Genomic DNA, 19,346 nt, shown 5'->3' with positions numbered 1-19,346 from the left:
TAACATACTGCAGATCTTTGTGCCTGTTTCAATAAGTGAGATTGTATATATGGAGTAAACACATCTAAATCAAAAGGATCAATCTTTTCTTCTAATCCTTCAATAATCTGATGCATTCTTTGTTGATAAAGTTTATTTTCCTGAAATTAAACAACTTGTGTTAAAAATTAGACATCAAAATGGATATACAAGCAATGGCTAAACTTATATATCTAATCAAAGTGCTTGAGAGCACTGAAGGGTAAAGCTTGCTTTCATTTTGCAATTTTGTGAATTTAAAATAAAACATTGAATTGTAATTAGATAAATATATTATAAATTTGAGTTGGTGTTATCTTCCTTTGTTCATGATAGTACATTTTTAGTTGAATCTATTTTTAAAACAAGTACATTTTTAGTTGAATTTATTTTTAAAACAGATTCATACATCATGAATTACTTATGTAATTTTCAATAAAAAAAATGTTTTCTTGACAAGTATGGTAATTACAATACACATCATATTGTAACTTGAATATCTAAGTATAACATATCATTAATAAATTGCATGACATTGACTGAATCTTCACTTCATTGCACTTTTTTTCTAACTATCAAAGGTAGTAATAAACCTATGAAGATTTAGATATCAAGGCAGTACCATAGGGTGTTGATTGCATTTCATGCAATCTTTACCCAAAAATCTAAAAAATACAGAGCTGAATTTTGTATAGTTTTGAGGATTTATTGTCTGCTGCTATGACAATCTTTTATCTATATTAACTGGATTGTAAGATTAACAAACACAAATTCATAAATTTAACTAAAAATTTGTGCACATTGTATTATAAAACATTTAAACATCAGAATATTAGTAAACTATTTCAAAATCATAAGTGGTTGAGTAACATTGCACCCATTGTACCAGTGATGACCACTGGTTTTTTTGTGGGATTCATATTGCTCAATCTTTTTTTTCATGTTGTGGTTTGTAAACTGTTGTCTTTTTTGCTGTTTTTCCTTTTCTTGCCATGATTGTGTCAGTCTCTCTTTGATTTTAGTATGAATTTTGATTCTCCTTTTGTATCTTCCACTTTGTTTTTATTGAAATATGAGAAAATGAATAAACTTCATTAACCATTCCTTGTAACAAGTCTAATTACCAATGTATGGCCCATACCTTTGAATCTTCCTTCCTTGGGAATATAGACAGAACAAATCTAACATCAAACAATAACTGTAACGCCCTCTGTTGGGGTAAAGGGACATAACCTTTTGTTTTAGGATTTTTACTATTATGTATAATCCCTAAATAATTGTCCTTCATTTCGTCTGAAACTTTGTTAACAAGCTTTTGTAAAATAGACCTGAAATAAAAAAGTATAATTCAAACAAACATTACTAGTGGAAATAGATGAAACTCCACTTAAGACTAATGACCCATGTTTTGGCAAAGGAAATCTCTGAAATCAAGGTTAAATAAACTGTTGACACAGAGATATGTCTAATCTATATATAATTTTGATAGTATAATGCAAATGTTGAAAACAAAAATTGCAATACTTTAACATGTAAACAACGCAGAACATTCAAAGTCAATGAACTACGATTGAAGGTGCAGAGGAAAATATTATCTGTGGGAATAAGAAATCCCAATGCTTATACAGCTGCATACCGATTGCATCATAAGTGGTTAACTTTTAACTGAACTAAACAATATCTTGAACATGTAAACTATGCAAAAGTTTCAAGCTCAATGAACTATGACTAAAGGGCATGGCAATATCAATGTCAATGAAAATGAGACATGCAAATGCTAATACAACTGGATACCAAATAGCATTGACTTTTCATAAGTAGTTCATCTTAACCTGACCTAATCACAAACTTTAAATAACTGCAAAAGTGTCAAAGACAATAAATAGACCATGACTGAGGGACAGGGACAAATAATCTCCATGGAAATGAGATGGGGAAATGCTAATACAACTGCATACAAAATATAATTGACTTACCATTAGTGGTTCCCCTTGAACTGACCTAATCACAAACTTTAACATGTAAACTAAGCAAAAGTCAATAAACCATGACTGAGAAGGTGGTGCCAAATAATCTTCATGGAAATGAAATGAGCAAATGCTAATACAACTGAATACCAAATATCATGCACATACCACTAGTGGTTCACCTTAAACTGACCTAATCACAAACTAATGCATTGTTGATGCTGTTGCCACAGACTGAAACAGCACACCTTCGTCTTGCCTTTGCAACTTCACTGAGGCAAGACAAAAACAGACCTGAGAAATGTGAACAATATAGATTGCAAGAATGTGTTATCCATTACATTACAAGGGAGTATAAAATCAGTTTTTCTCTATTGATAGTACTTAATGTAAGATATTTCAGCAATTAAATAATAATTATGAATTATCTCTGTGGATTGGAGTACTCATTTCATATCCTTATAATTCTAATATAATAATACACTGGCTTTAGCAACAAATAAGAATAAATCTTTAAAAAAAAATATATAACCCTGTGATTACCTTGTAACAGCATGGCCTCCAACTCTGTTTATTTCTTGACATAATGTGAACACCAATCCCTGAACATACCATGATGGCTGAAATAAAAATATAAATAATTAATGTACAGTACTCTCAGCCACATTTTTAATACTGTAAACCAACTAATTTTCATGACTTTCGTGAGCAGAAAAATAATGCATTTTGAAAATCACAAAATAAAATCACCACGAAGTTGGATAGAAAGGGTTAAACGCTACAATAAAGTATCCACCATAAATAAGTTGATTTACATGATAACATGCCTAACTTACTTGAAAAATCTTGATAGGGGTGTCATTGTCTCTTTTTTTTTTACAACTTAGAATTTGGTTTTGATATCTGTTGAATTCACATCTTGTCTAGACTTCTACCAGAGATTGACATATTTTCATACTCTTTTTTTGACAACTTAGAATTTGGTTTTGATATCTGTTGAATTCACATCTTGTCTAGACTTCTACCAGAGATTGACATATTTTCATACATGTATGGTTTGAGGTTTTGTCTGCATATCTTGTTTAGACTTCTTAAGATTGAGATCAGGTCATACATGTAACATGTGGGGTCTTGTCTAGACTTGAGGAGATTTATATCATATAGCTAGTGTTTTGTCTTCACCTCTTGTCTAGACTTGAGGAGATTTATATCATTTAGCTAGGGATTTGCCTTCACCTCTTGTCTAGACTTGAGGAGATTTATATCATATAGCTAGGGTTTTGTCTTCACCTCTTGTCTAGACTTTAGGAGATTTATATCATATAGCTAGGGTTTTGCCTTCACCTCTTGTCTAGACTTGAGGAGATTTATATCATATAGCTAGGGTTTTGCCTTCACCTCTTGTCTCGACTTGAGGAGATTTATATCATATAGCTAGGGGTTTGCCTTCACCTCTTGTCTAGACTTGAGGAGATTTATATCATATATCTAGGGTTTTGCCTTCACCTCTTGTCTAGACGAGGAGATTTATATCATATAGCTAGGGTTTTGTCTTCACCTCTTGTCTAGACTTGAGGAGATTTATATCATATAGCTAGGGTTTTGTCTTCACCTCTTGTCTAGACTTGAGGAGATTTATATCATATAACTAGTGTTTTGCCTTCACCTCTTGTCTAGACTTGAGGAGATTTATATCATATAGCTAGGGTTTTGTCTTCACCTCTTGTCTAGACTTGAGGAGATTTATATCATATAACTAGTGTTTTGCCTTCACCTCTTGTCTAGACTTGAGGAGATTTATATCATATAGCTAGGATTTTGCCTTCACCTCTTGTCTAGACTTTAGATTTATATCATATAGCTAGTATTTTGTCTTAACCTCTTGTCTAGACTTTAGGATATTTATATCATATAGCTAGTGTTTTGTCTTCACCTCTTGTCTAGACCTTAGGAGATTTATATCATATAGCTAGTGTTTTGTCTTCACCTCTTGTCTAGACCTTAGGAGATTTATATCATATAGCTAGTGTTTTGTCTTCACCTCTTGTCTAGACTTGAGGAGATTTATATCATATAGCTAGGGTTTTGTCTTCACCTCTTGTCTAGACTTGAGGAGATTTATATCATATAGCTAGGGTTTTGCCTTCACCTCTTGTCTCGACTTGAGGAGATTTATATCATATAGCTAGGGGTTTGCCTTCACCTCTTGTCTAGACTTGAGGAGATTTATATCATATAACTAGGGTTTTGCCTTCCCCTCTTGTCTAGACTTGAGGAGATTTATATCATATAACTAGGGTTTTGCCTACTCCTCTTGTCTAGACTTGAGGAGATTTATATCATATAGCTAGGGTTTTGTCTTCACCTCTTGTCTAGACTTGAGGAGATTTATATCATATAGCTAGGGTTTTGCCTTCACCTCTTGTCTGGACTTGAGGAGATTTATATCATATAGCTAGGGTTTTGTCTTCACCTCTTGTCTAGACTTTAGGAGATTGATATCATATAGCTAGGGTTTTGTCTTCACCTCTTGTCTAGACTTTAGGAGATTGATATCATATAGCTAGGGTTTTGCCTTCGCCTCTTTTCTAGACTTGAGGAGATTTATATCATATAACTAGGGTTTTGCCTTCCCCTCTTGTCTAGACTTGAGGAGATTGATATCATATAGCTAGGGTTTTGCCTTCACCTCTTGTCTAGACTTGAGGAGATTGATATCATATAGCTAGGGTTTTGCCTACTCCTCTTGTCTTAGACTTTAGGAGATTTATATCATATAGCTAGTGTTTTGTCTTCACCTCTTGTCTAGACTTTAGATTTATATCATATAGCTAGTGTTTTGTCTTCACCTCTTGTCTAGACCTTAGGAGATTTATATCATATAGCTAGTGTTTTGTCTTCACCTCTTGTCTAGACTTGAGGAGATTTATATCATATAGCTAGGGTTTTGTCTTCACCTCTTGTCTAGACTTGAGGAGATTTATATCATATAGCTAGGGTTTTACCTTCACCTCTTGTCTAGACTTGAGGAGATTTATATCATATAACTAGTGTTTTGCCTTCACCTCTTGTCTAGACTTGAGGAGATTTATATCATATAGCTAGGGTTTTGTCTTCACCTCTTGTCTAGACTTGAGGAGATTTATATCATATAACTAGTGTTTTGCCTTCACCTCTTGTCTAGACTTGAGGAGATTTATATCATATAGCTAGGATTTTGCCTTCACCTCTTGTCTAGACTTTAGATTTATATCATATAGCTAGTATTTTGTCTTAACCTCTTGTCTAGACTTTAGGATATTTATATCATATAGCTAGTGTTTTGTCTTCACCTCTTGTCTAGACCTTAGGAGATTTATATCATATAGCTAGTGTTTTGTCTTCACCTCTTGTCTAGACCTTAGGAGATTTATATCATATAGCTAGTGTTTTGTCTTCACCTCTTGTCTAGACTTGAGGAGATTTATATCATATAGCTAGGGTTTTGTCTTCACCTCTTGTCTAGACTTGAGGAGATTTATATCATATAGCTAGGGTTTTGCCTTCACCTCTTGTCTCGACTTGAGGAGATTTATATCATATAGCTAGGGGTTTGCCTTCACCTCTTGTCTAGACTTGAGGAGATTTATATCATATAACTAGGGTTTTGCCTTCCCCTCTTGTCTAGACTTGAGGAGATTTATATCATATAACTAGGGTTTTGCCTACTCCTCTTGTCTAGACTTGAGGAGATTTATATCATATAGCTAGGGTTTTGTCTTCACCTCTTGTCTAGACTTGAGGAGATTTATATCATATAGCTAGGGTTTTGCCTTCACCTCTTGTCTGGACTTGAGGAGATTTATATCATATAGCTAGGGTTTTGTCTTCACCTCTTGTCTAGACTTTAGGAGATTGATATCATATAGCTAGGGTTTTGTCTTCACCTCTTGTCTAGACTTTAGGAGATTGATATCATATAGCTAGGGTTTTGCCTTCGCCTCTTTTCTAGACTTGAGGAGATTTATATCATATAACTAGGGTTTTGCCTTCCCCTCTTGTCTAGACTTGAGGAGATTGATATCATATAGCTAGGGTTTTGCCTTCACCTCTTGTCTAGACTTGAGGAGATTGATATCATATAGCTAGGGTTTTGCCTACTCCTCTTGTCTTAGACTTTAGGAGATTTATATCATATAGCTAGTGTTTTGTCTTCACCTCTTGTCTAGACTTTAGATTTATATCATATAGCTAGTGTTTTGTCTTCACCTCTTGTCTAGACCTTAGGAGATTTATATCATATAGCTAGTGTTTTGTCTTCACCTCTTGTCTAGACTTGAGGAGATTTATATCATATAGCTAGGGTTTTGTCTTCACCTCTTGTCTAGACTTGAGGAGATTTATATCATATAGCTAGGGTTTTACCTTCACCTCTTGTCTAGACTTAAGGAGAATTATATCATATGGTATAGTAGCAGGTTTTCCACAAGTTATTTTTTCTAGATTTGTCCTTAATTTTTCATATATATGAGAGAATGAAAAGAGATGCCTGGAATATCTAAACAAGTCAGCAACCCTCCAACACATAACACCAAGAGCTATCTGGAGGCCAACGTACAGTCTTCAAAAAAGATACAAGTGTCTTTATCTCATCAAGTTTTATACGACCAAGAGTTTTGTACATATCTGTCCAGAATTTCACTTGTCCAGACTTAGCGATATTTTTAGGTTATAATGGAAAAACAATGGAGGCATAGATCTTTAGCTAGACTATTTATCCAAACAGAGACGCATTTTTCCGTAACAAAAGAGCCATGAGGAGCAGTTATTGTAAAATAGTGCCTTAACTAGATACCCTGTTGTTAAAGCAGTAGCAAACAACGGCTAAACATGTGGCAGACTGTTACAAATCACCTGCTTACCTGACAAAGTACAGGTAAACTATTCACCAGACAAAGTACAGGTAAACTATTCACCAGACAAAGTACAGGTAAACTATTCACCAGACAAAGTACAGGTAAACTATTCACCAGACAAAGTACAGGTAAACTGTTCACCAGACATCTACCTGACTAAGTACAGGTAAACTGTTCACCAGACATCTACCTGACAAAGTACAGGTAAACTGTTCACCAGACATCTACCTGACAAAGTACAGGTAACCTTTTCACCAGACATCTACCTGACAAAGTACAGGTAAACTGTTCACAGACATCTACCTGACAAAGTACAGGTAAACTGTTCACAGACATCTACCTGACAAAGTACAGGTAAACTGTTCAGACATCTACCTGACAAAGTACAGGTAAACTGTTCACCAGACATCTTTCTATCTTTCTGAAGGTTTTCCTCTTATTTAAGTAGTTTCCAGTGTCTAACATCAACGTCACAGACAAAGAAATAGTGTGTTGCAGACAGACAATAACTATTTCTATGTTTTCCACAATTAAAAGGTGCTCTGATAAAACTGATATTAAGGTAAAGATGAAAATTTATTTGGTCATTTGTAAAAAGTTTCATATAAATTTTTTTTTTTTATTACTTGAAAAAGTTCTTGGATATATATATGAAAATCCTACCTGCATTGGAACACTTATTTTAGACTTTATCTTTTTTCCATCTTCTGTTTCCTCTTGTATATCAACCTCATCCCATCTCTACAAATGATATATATAAAATTGTATCAATTTTTTGTTGGCTTTATTTATGATTTTTTTCCCTGTGCAAACATATCATTTCTGTGATATATAGAATTGAATTTGCATTATTCAATAATTTAATTTTGGATGTAACGCGTCTTTTGATTGGCTGACGTTGTTTTGTTTATCAGCTCATAGACATAATTTTGTCATGTGACCGTGACGTCATCAACGTTTTTTCATGGTTTACTCCGGTTTAAAATGGAATTTAGAATTAAATTATAAGAAATGACTGTAATATTTTTTCTGTCTATTCGAAATAACATAAAAAATGTGGTGCACACTTAAAAATAACCCGCTATGCGGGTTATTCAGTGTGCACCACATTTTTGATGTTATTTCTTCATAGACAGAAAAAATATTACAGTCATTCCTTAAATAATATAGAAAAAATGTATTTCTTTTGTCAAATACAACTGTACTTCATCTTTTCTGTCAATAAATTAAACAACTGTTGGGCAGAACAGAATTTAATACTATATGAAATGTAAATAAAATAGCTAAAGAAAAAATCTGGCAATTTATATTCATTAGTTCATATTATATGTTATACTGAGTAATACAGATAACGCAGAGAATAGGTGTTTTATGAAATGCAAATTATAAGTTTCATAATGAGTGAGATTTGTATATCACATGTTATCAACTTGATTTATTAAACATCAATATAATAATAATCTTTGGCTCTTTTTAGGAAACAGCTGTATTGCTTGTTAAGTTTGGCCTATGTAAAATACAGTTGTTTTCAATTCTAATGCAAAATAAAGATATCATTCCATTTTAGTCATTATGTTGGTGTAAAAATATAATAAATAATCACTTCCCCTAAATGTTAGTCTTTGACACCTTAACAGTTAGACATCATAGTTGTTCTTCTGGAGTCAAAAGTTAATATCAGACATATTTAGGCTTTGTGTACCCTTCAGAGTAAAAGAAAAATTGACAAAAAGAATATTTCTATGTGAAAAATATGCCTATTTTGTTTATTATTGACAAAATTACATATCTACGTTGTCAGGGAGGAAAAGAAGTTTATTGTGACCTTGGTTGTCATCATTGAACCAACAAATAGCCATGTGACAAGCCCAAATTAGTATCCCATTGCAGAATAGGATTATTCAATTACAGCATTTGGGCTTGTCACTAATAGAATAAGAAAGTTTGACTTACAGTACAATTAGTAACTATATGACAGTTCTGATCTGTTACAAGTCCTCCTTTGAACTCCTTCAATACAACATCTGATAGATGATCAACCCAAATTCTATTAAGTTAAAACGGAGAGATAAAATCTCAACATAGATATACCAATTATATACATAATACAATAACTGTTAGTAATATCCCTAGTAAACCAAACTGGTTATGTTCACTCCTTCTAGTTGTCTCCATTCATTCATTTTTTGTTATTTCAATAATGGTTCAAATCTTATTAAATCTAAATTTATATAATTAAAATAATTTCTTGTTATATTTTGGCATCTTATGAATATTACTTTCCTCACTTTTTAGTCTTTGTTTTCTTTAACCCTTATCTTGGGAATTTATAAGAAAGCACAAAAACTATAATATGTGTAGATGTTCATACATTTGTTCATAACGTAATGCACATAAACACATTAATCTTGTGTGTAAAACAATTTCCAAATTCCTAAATCTGTTATTTGTAGATATAATAAAAGAAATTGAGAAATCCAAAGAATTCTAACATATTAGGATTATTTTTTTATCAGGGTACCTTAGTTTAAAAAAAATTTTGAGAACATAAAATCTAAAAGAATTAAAAACAATTTCATACACTATTGTTTTTTCAAAACATCACTGAAAAGTTTTGTTATTTGTCTGATAATTCTTTAATCATGTCACAGAATCATTGTTGGAAAGCATGCATATAAAGTATCCTGAGGTCTGATAAAATTGGGTTGTTTATGTGATAGGTCAAACTTATTGTAAGCATTACCTGAAAGCCTCTAGTTGACAGTTAGCTAACATCTCTTTGACCTTTGTCCATACTGGTTCCTCAACTGGTTTGCTTCCCTTTGGCGTCACCTTCTTAATTCTTTAAAGTAAAAACAATCAAAAAACATGTTTGACATATTTCAATATCAGGGGAGTCTACTTGCTTAGTTGCTAAATTTCAGAAAGCTGAAGGATATTCTAATACATGTTAAGGCATTATAGAAAATAAAACAAATCTCATGAGGGAATATCTGGTGTCACAATTTAAAAGTGATTCAAAAAAAATTATACAACCAATTCCAATAAGGCATGCTGTGTGATGGACTGTTGGTATGTTCATGAAATAAAATCGCCTGCCCTTCATCCGAGTCCACCCACTTTGCAGGACATTGCAATTGGATTTATTGTTAAATTCTTCTCTTCATGAATATGCATGACATATCTGCCATTATATTGAACAGTTTTAGGCAATATCTATTTAAATACTAGAAGTTTTTGAAAATATTTCCTATATATTTTAACCATTATATTGTACAAACTGTTCTGGCATTACTTGACACTAGAACATCTTGGGTATTACCTGCAGTAATATGAAGTGTGAAAGTATCCATAAAGCTGCCAACTTGGGTGACTAATTTGAAAATGGTAAATTAATATCTATTTAATTTGCTGTTTTATTTAGAACAATTCACTGTAAAATTGAAGAAAAAAACAAATTGAAAAAAAAAAAATTATGTTCAGCATTAGTTTCAAACTAAAATGGCAAAATTCTCTAGATCTTTATTTAATTCTGTTCGCTACTTTTCTTCTTTTTATCTATTACTCAAATTAGGTGTATAAAATGCTAATAAATTAAAATAGAAATTTTAACTTTGTATATTACATCTTCTATCAAAGTGTTAAATGACTGGTCAGGATATACATAGCGTCAGGGATTGGAATCAACTTCCATCTAAAGTCACCTCAGCCAATACAATAGAGGGATTCAGAGCTGCTCTGAAAGCAGGCTCTGAAAGGTAGTAGTCAGCACAGCCTGTATATAGTTAAAATTGTACATTGGATAATGTTTAAATGTTTAAAGCTTTGAGAAGACTAGCTGTAATGCCTCGCACTGGGGATTTTTGTGGGGCATACACATTCATGATTGAATTCGTTTCCTTATTTGGAAGAAGAAGAGGAAACATACTTTGCCTGATCACTTTGTCGTAAGATACAGTTTTGGAGAGATGGTACCATATCACACAGAGCTGTACATAGTCTGCCTACAAGTAATACCCTATAAATAGAATAGATCAAACTACAATTAGTCAAATATATTAAACATAAATTTTCTTATAAAGAAAAGCCAAAATCTGTCAAAAAGCAAATGCATCTGAGAACTGTTACACAGGTGGTATTTAAAATATGTTAGATATTATTTTAGCCATATTTAAGCCATCATTCTCCACTGAATTTCTCCTGGCATTACACATTAAGAATTGCTACTACTTTATGCAATGCCTTGCATTACTAAAATTATCAATTCAATATACAGATATAAAATTATTTATATATTCTATATCTATAAACAATCCAATATTTTAATATGTGGATCCTTTTTAGTTGTCACAATAACACATTTTCAAAGATATAAATATTCCTTATGTGATCCCGTCTTCAGAAGGTTTTCTAACTTCAAGCAATTTCTATGACATGAATTATTTCTTATTCTCTTAATAAATGGTACCATACCTGTTTTTGGTTATTGTATTTGTAAAGGCATCGGTTATTTCTTTCAATGATTTCTCCCACAACTTCAACTGTTCATTTAAATGTTCTATCAACCTGAAAAATGATCAAATTTTCTGTATTTTCTCTCTTTTAAAAAAAACTTTAACGGGTAACTGAAGGAAATATAATTAAGGAAACAGTAGTTTATTGATGTTCAAATCTCTTAAATTGATATGCAAATCAAGGTACCACCAAAAACTAAGAGAAGCACATGCACTTCAAAAGGAGGAAGACTAGGTGGGAATCACATGCACTTCAAAAGGAGGTAGACTAGGTGGGAAGCACATGCACTTCAAAAGGAGGTAGACCAGGTGGGAATCACATGCACTTCAAAAGGAGGAAGACTAGGTGGGAAGCACATGCACTTCAAAAGGAGGTAGACCAGGTGGGAATCACATGCACTTCAAAAGGAGGTAGACCAGGTGCATCATCAGGGTAAGTATTTCCTTCTATGCATGAATCACCTGCCAAGCTAATCCACATTCTGTCAAAATGTATTAAAAATGTAATGATATCAAGGACAAAATTGGTAAAGTTACAGACGACAATTCTGGAATCTAATAATCTTAACTGCAAAAACATGTGGCTAGTGAATTTGAGACACAGACATATCGGTAAGATATCCAATCCGTTAACCAATTTATCATGGTAACGGTAAAACTTATGTAGTGTCACTTTCAGTTGTCTTCCTCGTAACTCTGTTGGAGCAGTTTTTGTGTAAGGAGAACACCCCTGGTAATAAAGTCTGTATAATGAAAACACAAAGGATCGTAATAATAATTCAGATTTGTAAACAACAAACATACGATGGAGCAGAGGGGTATGTAAATGCTGAGAAATGGGAAATTAATAATTAGAAAGTTTTCTTTTAAAACTCGTAATCCTAAAGGTATTTAGTATAGGGGAGATAACTTCACTGTTAGTTTTGCATGTTTTGCTAAATTAAACTTACCCTTTAACACAATCATGACATGATGACTTTATATGAAGGTATATATTGTCAGTGTCAGAATATTTATCAAAAGCCATGTCATCTGTCTGTTTTTCATCACTGGTCTGTGTGTATGTTGTAGCATCATCAAGCATGCTTTTTAACTTCTCATCAAAATTCTTACATAAACTATAAAGACATCAAAATTACACTTTACATTACATAAAAAGCAATCCAAAAAAGCAAACCTGAATGTGAAAAAGATTCCTATTTGAGTGTTTCACATAATTTATTTTCTATACTATTTACTTCCTGGTAACTTACAGTAATAACTTACATTCATTTGGAAATCAAGTATGTTGAATGTTCAAGTTTTCTACTTTGCACTTATATTTTGCAACTCTCTCCTTAGTATTGCATTAGAAGAAAAATATGTGAAACCCTATTTTTCTCTGTAACAATTTAAAATATGCATCTTCAATACAATGTTTTGTAGTTCTCATTATTCTTTCTTAACTTTTCTCATATTTTTACCTTGAATTCTCTAAAAAAATTACACATTAAAAATCAAGACATTATCTTCGATCAAAAATCAATTTTTTTAGATGTCTTTTTGCTATGAATTTGTTTTGTTGCATAACGTATCTGGAAAACATTTAATTCAAGGAGATGTTATTATTATGAATATCAACACCTGATATCTTTTAATGAATGAATGATTATATCAGTTTAAGAATATGATTATTATATTAGAACAGTTTTGAGGCAGTTAAAATCTAATGCTCATTTAAAATTTTTCTAAAATGTTAAATATTAGTATAGCTTTGGTTTAGTCTTTAACTTCATTATGGTAGCTGACTGCTGAAAATATGAAAAGAAAGCAATTAAACAAACGTAAAAAATAAAATCAAAACTGATGTTAAATGACTTAAATAATGAGTAATGTGGATTCTTCAACAATAAAATTTGTCTTATCTTTACCTCTGAACAACAGGAGTAAAGGCTTTAGCTTTCATTATCAATCCTCCAGGGTTATCTGAGGTTGACCTTGCTGTTGAGGGGATCCATGCCATATTAGGTGCTATATCTCCAGAGGTCTCATTCCAAACATACCAAGCCAGGTCTGTGTCAGCAGTTGCAATACTGTTAAAGATAACACTAAATAAATATTAAGGTGTAATAGCTTGAGCAATGTTCTGATGTCATGCCTTTAATATCTTTATTCTCATAAAGCCAATGCATAACATATGTACAAAGATACAACAACAATAACTATTTTTACAATATATACAAAACAAGGGAGAGAGGTTACAAAAGACACTAACCAGGAGGACAAACCAGGGCTTCCAAAATTTCCTGACGACAGCCGGACATTTTTCAAAGAAATATTTTTGACGGTCAATGATCAGCTGGATACTTAAATGTAACTGAGAGGATGCATAAATTGATATATGTGTCTAAATAATTAGTAGTGTTATATGTAATAAAATTGTTTATAACTGTTTTGTTTTCTTCATTCTAAAAATAAATAAAATATTATCCTCGGTATTTTGTCATTTTTCTGTGTATCGTAATACAGTAACCATCATTGCATCAATCAGCTTCAGTACCTGACTGTTCTCATGTTTTTGTTTCTGTTTATATAATCTATCTTCTCTCTGTGAGTACTTAACACTTTGTAAATTAAGGCCATCTTATTTGAAACTGTTGATGTTGGCTTTAATTGCAGTACAACTTGATCATCAATACACGTGATACTTTTATTTTTGTGTATTGATTACCTGACCACGTGACTTTTACAACTGATGCGGTATTTATAGATAACATTGAGGAGGCCCAATGAAGGATATTGTTTTAAACCGTGTAAAATCTACTGAACAGTGATAACATTTTTCTTTGTACAATTTCCCCACCAGATTTAGAAAATAAGGAATAAATAAAAACATACTCAGTTGATAAATAATTTAATGAATAACAACATGATATTTTATGTAAGCATATAACAACAATAAAATATCAGAAGAGCACAATGTTGACAAACACAAGCAATAAATATTACAATGAGCACATTGAAAAGAAGCACAGATCACAGCACAAGATTAGAGTTCATTTAGGCTAATTTAAGATTTTACATTCATGAGCTTGCTAAATGCATTGTTCTGATAAACACAGCGGTTACGAACGGATTGCCATTTGCGGATAGCAGGAACAGGGTCAAAGTCTTTAACATCTACACCTACTAAGCTTATCCTCATAAGTTGATCTAAAGCGTCAATACCTAGACTACACCTTAGTTTTGTCTTGATAATGTTCTGCCTTGAAAAACCCCTTTCACATTTAACACTAGAAACCGGCAAAACACGTGAAATTTCCATTAGCGAAATTGTATTTGGGAACTGGTCTTTTCTTGAAATAATTGCAGTCAACAGATCGGCAAACGAAAGTCCCTTGTAGTTGTTGAAGATCAAATACTTAAGTATGCCCCATTCTATTTGTAGTTCTTCTTGGATGACTATACTATAATGGTCTCCGAGACACTCTAACTGTTGTTCACCGTAGCGAGGAAGGTCGTCAACACTACAAGGAAAGTTCGACGGTTCAAATACAGAGAATGCTTCGAAAATTTTGTTGTCTGGAAATCGGTCACGAATGTTATCATGTATCAATTGGGCACATTGCACGGCTCTTGTCTTTAGATGAATGTCACGGTTGTTACGTTTAAAGGTGATAGTGTTGAAGCTGTCAGATTGGTCTGTTGATTTTAGAAATTCGGCACATAATGGTCCAAATGAAGGAATCTCGGTTAAGTACTCGGCCTCTATTGCCATAAGAAAAGAGTCAACTAATTGTTTCACGGTGGCATAAGACAAGTCACGTTTTTGAAGTATTTAACAAGATGTACAGTGTTAAATAAAATAATATATATCATACTTATTCATTTATAAATATCCTTATTTGAAGAATAACTTTTAAATATCAGGATACTTTTTTAAACTGAATGCTCATTTAAAATAATATCTACAAAGCGTAATTAAATAGGATGTTGTTCCATACACGCTTACATGTTTGACCTCGTTTACCTGATTACCTTTATGTACATTGTTATGCATCATTAATTCTATTGATAAAGACAAGCTAAGGACACCTCATCAAAGGTAACAAACCTGTAATCAGTGAATGATTTATGGCTTCAATATAACTTATTGAAGGGATAATTGTTTGACAGCTTGTTGTTATTTAAATAAAAGAAAACGTGTTTTTTCTACTTTTTATTGATGTACACAAGCTAAAGACCAAGCCGTACATTTATGTACCCAGAGGATTAGACTAACTGAGACACTTCAAAGTATCTGAAATATGCTGCTTCTGTTTTATTAAACCCAATTATGACCGAAATATCTTTGTGAAATAGATTGCCACAATTATAAACTAAAATGCCCAAACGGACATGCCCAAAGCCCCAAACGGACATTTTTATCGATCGATAGTTGTTAAAAATTGAAATGACCGTTTCATGAAAATGCCTTGAATAACAAAATGTGGCACACCAATTCTATTTGACCGTTTGAGGCTGAGAGCAACTGGTCTTTTTATGAAAGTTTCGGTCAAGTCCGGAATATATGACCGTTTTGGAAGCCCTGGGACAAACACAAGTAATAATATTTTTTAAATAAATGAACACCCTAACCAAGCTGTGTCAGATGTAATGAAGCTAAAACTAAACAATGATATTTAAGGTCAAGAAATAGGTCACTATAACACATATGTTAAAGATTTGTCAGATGAAATATCAGTGTGTTATACACTATCATTGATAACTTAAAATGTTAAGTCTCCATTGTAAAGAAAACAGACAATCAATCACTGGAGGACTTCTTATTACACTCCACTTGTTTCATACTAACAACTTTTCACTAGCAGTTGGCTAAAACTTTCCATAAATTGATCAGTTTGATCAGATGTTTTCAAGCTGCAATTAGGAAAACAATTTGGCCAATTGGTATTGTAAAAGGACAAAGCCTTTAGGATATACACAGTGATCCTTATCATTCCTCAAGGAAGCTTCTAATATTCTCCAGTGAATCCAAATTTTGAATACTGGTAAATTAAATTAGACTCATCAAAGATCAAATGCAAATAATAAAATAATGCTTTTAGGGTTCAGGAACTTGATCATAATGGTATAAACAAATGACAGGATTGAGGGGCAATAAAAAAAATATAATATATAGTTTAGATTAGCATCTTCATCAGATTTAAAAAAAAAAACAGTAAACAAGTTGGAAACTATAATAAAAGTTAAAAGTGCAATGTCAATAACTGAGTTATGAAAAAAGATCATTTACAATTATCAAATATTTTTATACCTAAAAGCTATATAGAATACTGAGGAATAATCTTACCTATCTTCTGTATTAGCCATTTCCATGACAACCTTTGATACTTGACGTTTTGTCACTTCGGTGGATGACTCTAGCTGATATTGGATGAGAGACTGCAATACAAATATTTTTGCATTATAACTTTAACCCTACCATATTTCTTTGCCAGTAACGAGTCAGGCTGTCTTACTTTTAGAAAGTTTTTGTACTCGTGTGATTTATTCACTACTCATTGAACGATTTCAGCAATTTTTGTGATTTTGTGTCACTGTTTCATTGTATTTTGTTTGAGAGTCATAACTGGGTTTATCTCCATCCTTTTAATTATGTATTTAAAGACAGCTTATCTAATTCCATTTTTTATGTGTTATGATTTCCAATACTGATTAAAATAGCAATTTCAACCGCCTGTAATGAAGATATTTAGTATATTTCTGAATTTATATTCCATACATGTCCTGTCAAAAAGAATAATAAACATGCCTGAACACATGCATTACAGTAGAACACAGGAATTTCCAAATTAAACTTTATGCTTGACAAAATATTATCACAATTATATAGCATTGAATATAAAAAAAAAGAAATAAACTATATGTTCTACAAAACATCAAATTTTCTTTTAAATATAAATGTTATTTTAACATTGTATTTATAGTAAGAAGTTCTTTAATTTTCAGGAAAAATCTATCGTAGAGTGCCATAAAGCTTCTAAAAAAAAAACCAAAAATATTTAAATGAAAAAAAAGAAAAGAAATAGAAGATGCAGAGCATTGGTCTAGTATGAATTAGGGATACAAGATGCCTACACTTTAGAATATATGGATATTTGCCACGTTCTGGAAATAGAAAACCACCCAAAATTTACTTCTAAAACCTAGACTTCAATAGAATTATATGGGAGAAAAAACAACAATAAGAAGAACTTTATGTATTTCTCTGCAAAAAAATGTGCAGATGTGGAGAAAGATTCATGTTTACATTTAATTCATTTTTGCTGAATACGAGTGTATAATATAATGTAACAAATCCTTAGTTGTTACAATATCTCTAACCTTGACTCTGTCCACAAACAAATTCCTCAGTATACCATCCCAGATGGAGAGTTGTCTGTTCATGATTCTGTTACAAACTGTATCCCAGCCAATCATACTCTCATCCTTTTAATATAAAGTCTTTGGTATCAGTACATTGTATCCATCAAAGTTCATAGCTGTATTCAAAGCTTATTTTGAAGACATATTCATAAAAGGTTATAAGCACTATTCTGATAAATCTGTGTACCTTATACAAAAACTTAATCTTATATTTTTTTTCAAATAATAAGCTATTTTTTTAATAAACCCCAAAAAATCAATTAAAGTTTGAAATATTGTTGAAAGATTTAGAGCTTGACATTTAGTAAAGACAGATGTCTATTGTTAAAGACTGTATGCGGCAGTATGGATGTCTTATGGTTATTTGTGTTGCTGGGTTGCTATCTCATTGATGTATACCCTACACCTCCATAAACTCATATTCAACAAAATCTCTCTAAAAGTTTAGAATTGAACTGAAGTCCTTTAACAACAGTATATTGGGTCTCATCTGTGTATAAGGGATTCCCCTACACTGCATTCTCACCTTCTTGTATAAATTATGATATAATAAAAAAAAATTGAAAAAAAACTCTTTAGTGGGCTATTTGTTTACATTAAATAACAGTCATCTTTAATTTTGTGGAATATCAAGAGCAAGATACAAAAAAATAGTAGCATCATTTAACTACTGTTAGTTTGTACTGAAAGTCTAGTATTCCAAGGTTTTTCATTAAAACAAGATATCTAACCTGGGATAAAAGTTCCCACACAGCATCTCTTATGTCTGCCAGACGTTTTACTGTGTTGATAAAATTCAAGAGTTTTCCCACACCAGTTGTCACATCTGATATACACCTGTTATTAAACAAACACTTGGCAATTTAACTAAATATTTTTTTACAGACAACAGTGTTATAGAATGTTTACCAGAATATGCAGTAAATGTCCAAGATTAGGTGAAAAGAATTAACCCATGTTAGGCAGCATTTTAACAATCACATCCTGTAAGTTTTAGATTGGTTGGTTTTTGGTTTCTCCTCAATATTTTATCTCTTGTCTATAGTAAAGAGTTACAACACAACAAATCTAACAGACAAGAGAAATATTTTGAATGACATTAATGTAAAATGAAGGTAGCAATTTGCTTTAACTTATACTAATAAATGAAAATAACATGTACTTTACCCTAAGCTATATGGACATGGGATAGGCATGTAACCCCATACTTACGTGTTAATCCATTGTTGACAATTATCCTGTAAATGTTGCTCTGAAACTGGATTGGCATGTGATCTCAGACTTGGACAAAATTCTGTAAAAATTTGAAGTTTTCATTATTCAAATATTGAAATTTCTGCTTTTCCGTATTTAGTAGATTACTATAATGAAACATTGCTGGTAATAGTTTAAATGAATTTTCATGTCATATCTAATGAATACAAACAATTAGGGTTATATTGAGAGTAAATATTCATCGCAGATATTATTGTTAAAATTATTGACACCGACGAAGGCTATTTGTTAAGCCGAAATATTTGTCAACATGATTTAATAACAACATC

General features: G+C 32.0%; 1 protein-coding gene across 1 annotated transcript in view; it reads right to left on the bottom strand.

Moving 5' to 3' along the window:
• LOC127734561 (conserved oligomeric Golgi complex subunit 1-like) overlaps positions 1-19,346 on the bottom strand; it is a 40,390-nt gene that overhangs the window by 3,425 nt on the left and 17,619 nt on the right. The window contains exons 13-26 of the mRNA XM_052244496.1: positions 19,015-19,096; positions 18,534-18,639; positions 17,761-17,865; positions 16,727-16,818; positions 13,305-13,466; positions 12,345-12,512; positions 11,354-11,446; positions 10,809-10,898; positions 9,624-9,722; positions 8,834-8,927; positions 7,544-7,621; positions 2,529-2,605; positions 1,160-1,346; positions 9-140 (exon numbers count right to left, since the gene is read on the bottom strand). Coding sequence (XP_052100456.1) covers positions 9-140; positions 1,160-1,346; positions 2,529-2,605; positions 7,544-7,621; positions 8,834-8,927; positions 9,624-9,722; positions 10,809-10,898; positions 11,354-11,446; positions 12,345-12,512; positions 13,305-13,466; positions 16,727-16,818; positions 17,761-17,865; positions 18,534-18,639; positions 19,015-19,096 — 1,565 coding nt within the window. The remainder of the gene's footprint in view (positions 1-8; positions 141-1,159; positions 1,347-2,528; positions 2,606-7,543; positions 7,622-8,833; positions 8,928-9,623; positions 9,723-10,808; positions 10,899-11,353; positions 11,447-12,344; positions 12,513-13,304; positions 13,467-16,726; positions 16,819-17,760; positions 17,866-18,533; positions 18,640-19,014; positions 19,097-19,346) is intronic.

The sequence above is a fragment of the Mytilus californianus genome, unplaced genomic scaffold (assembly GCF_021869535.1).
Source record: "Mytilus californianus isolate M0D057914Y unplaced genomic scaffold, xbMytCali1.0.p SCAF_3, whole genome shotgun sequence".
NCBI lineage: Eukaryota > Metazoa > Mollusca > Bivalvia > Mytilida > Mytilidae > Mytilus > Mytilus californianus.
Note: the sequence above shows the minus strand (reverse complement) of the source record. Positions and strands in the feature narration are given on the sequence as shown.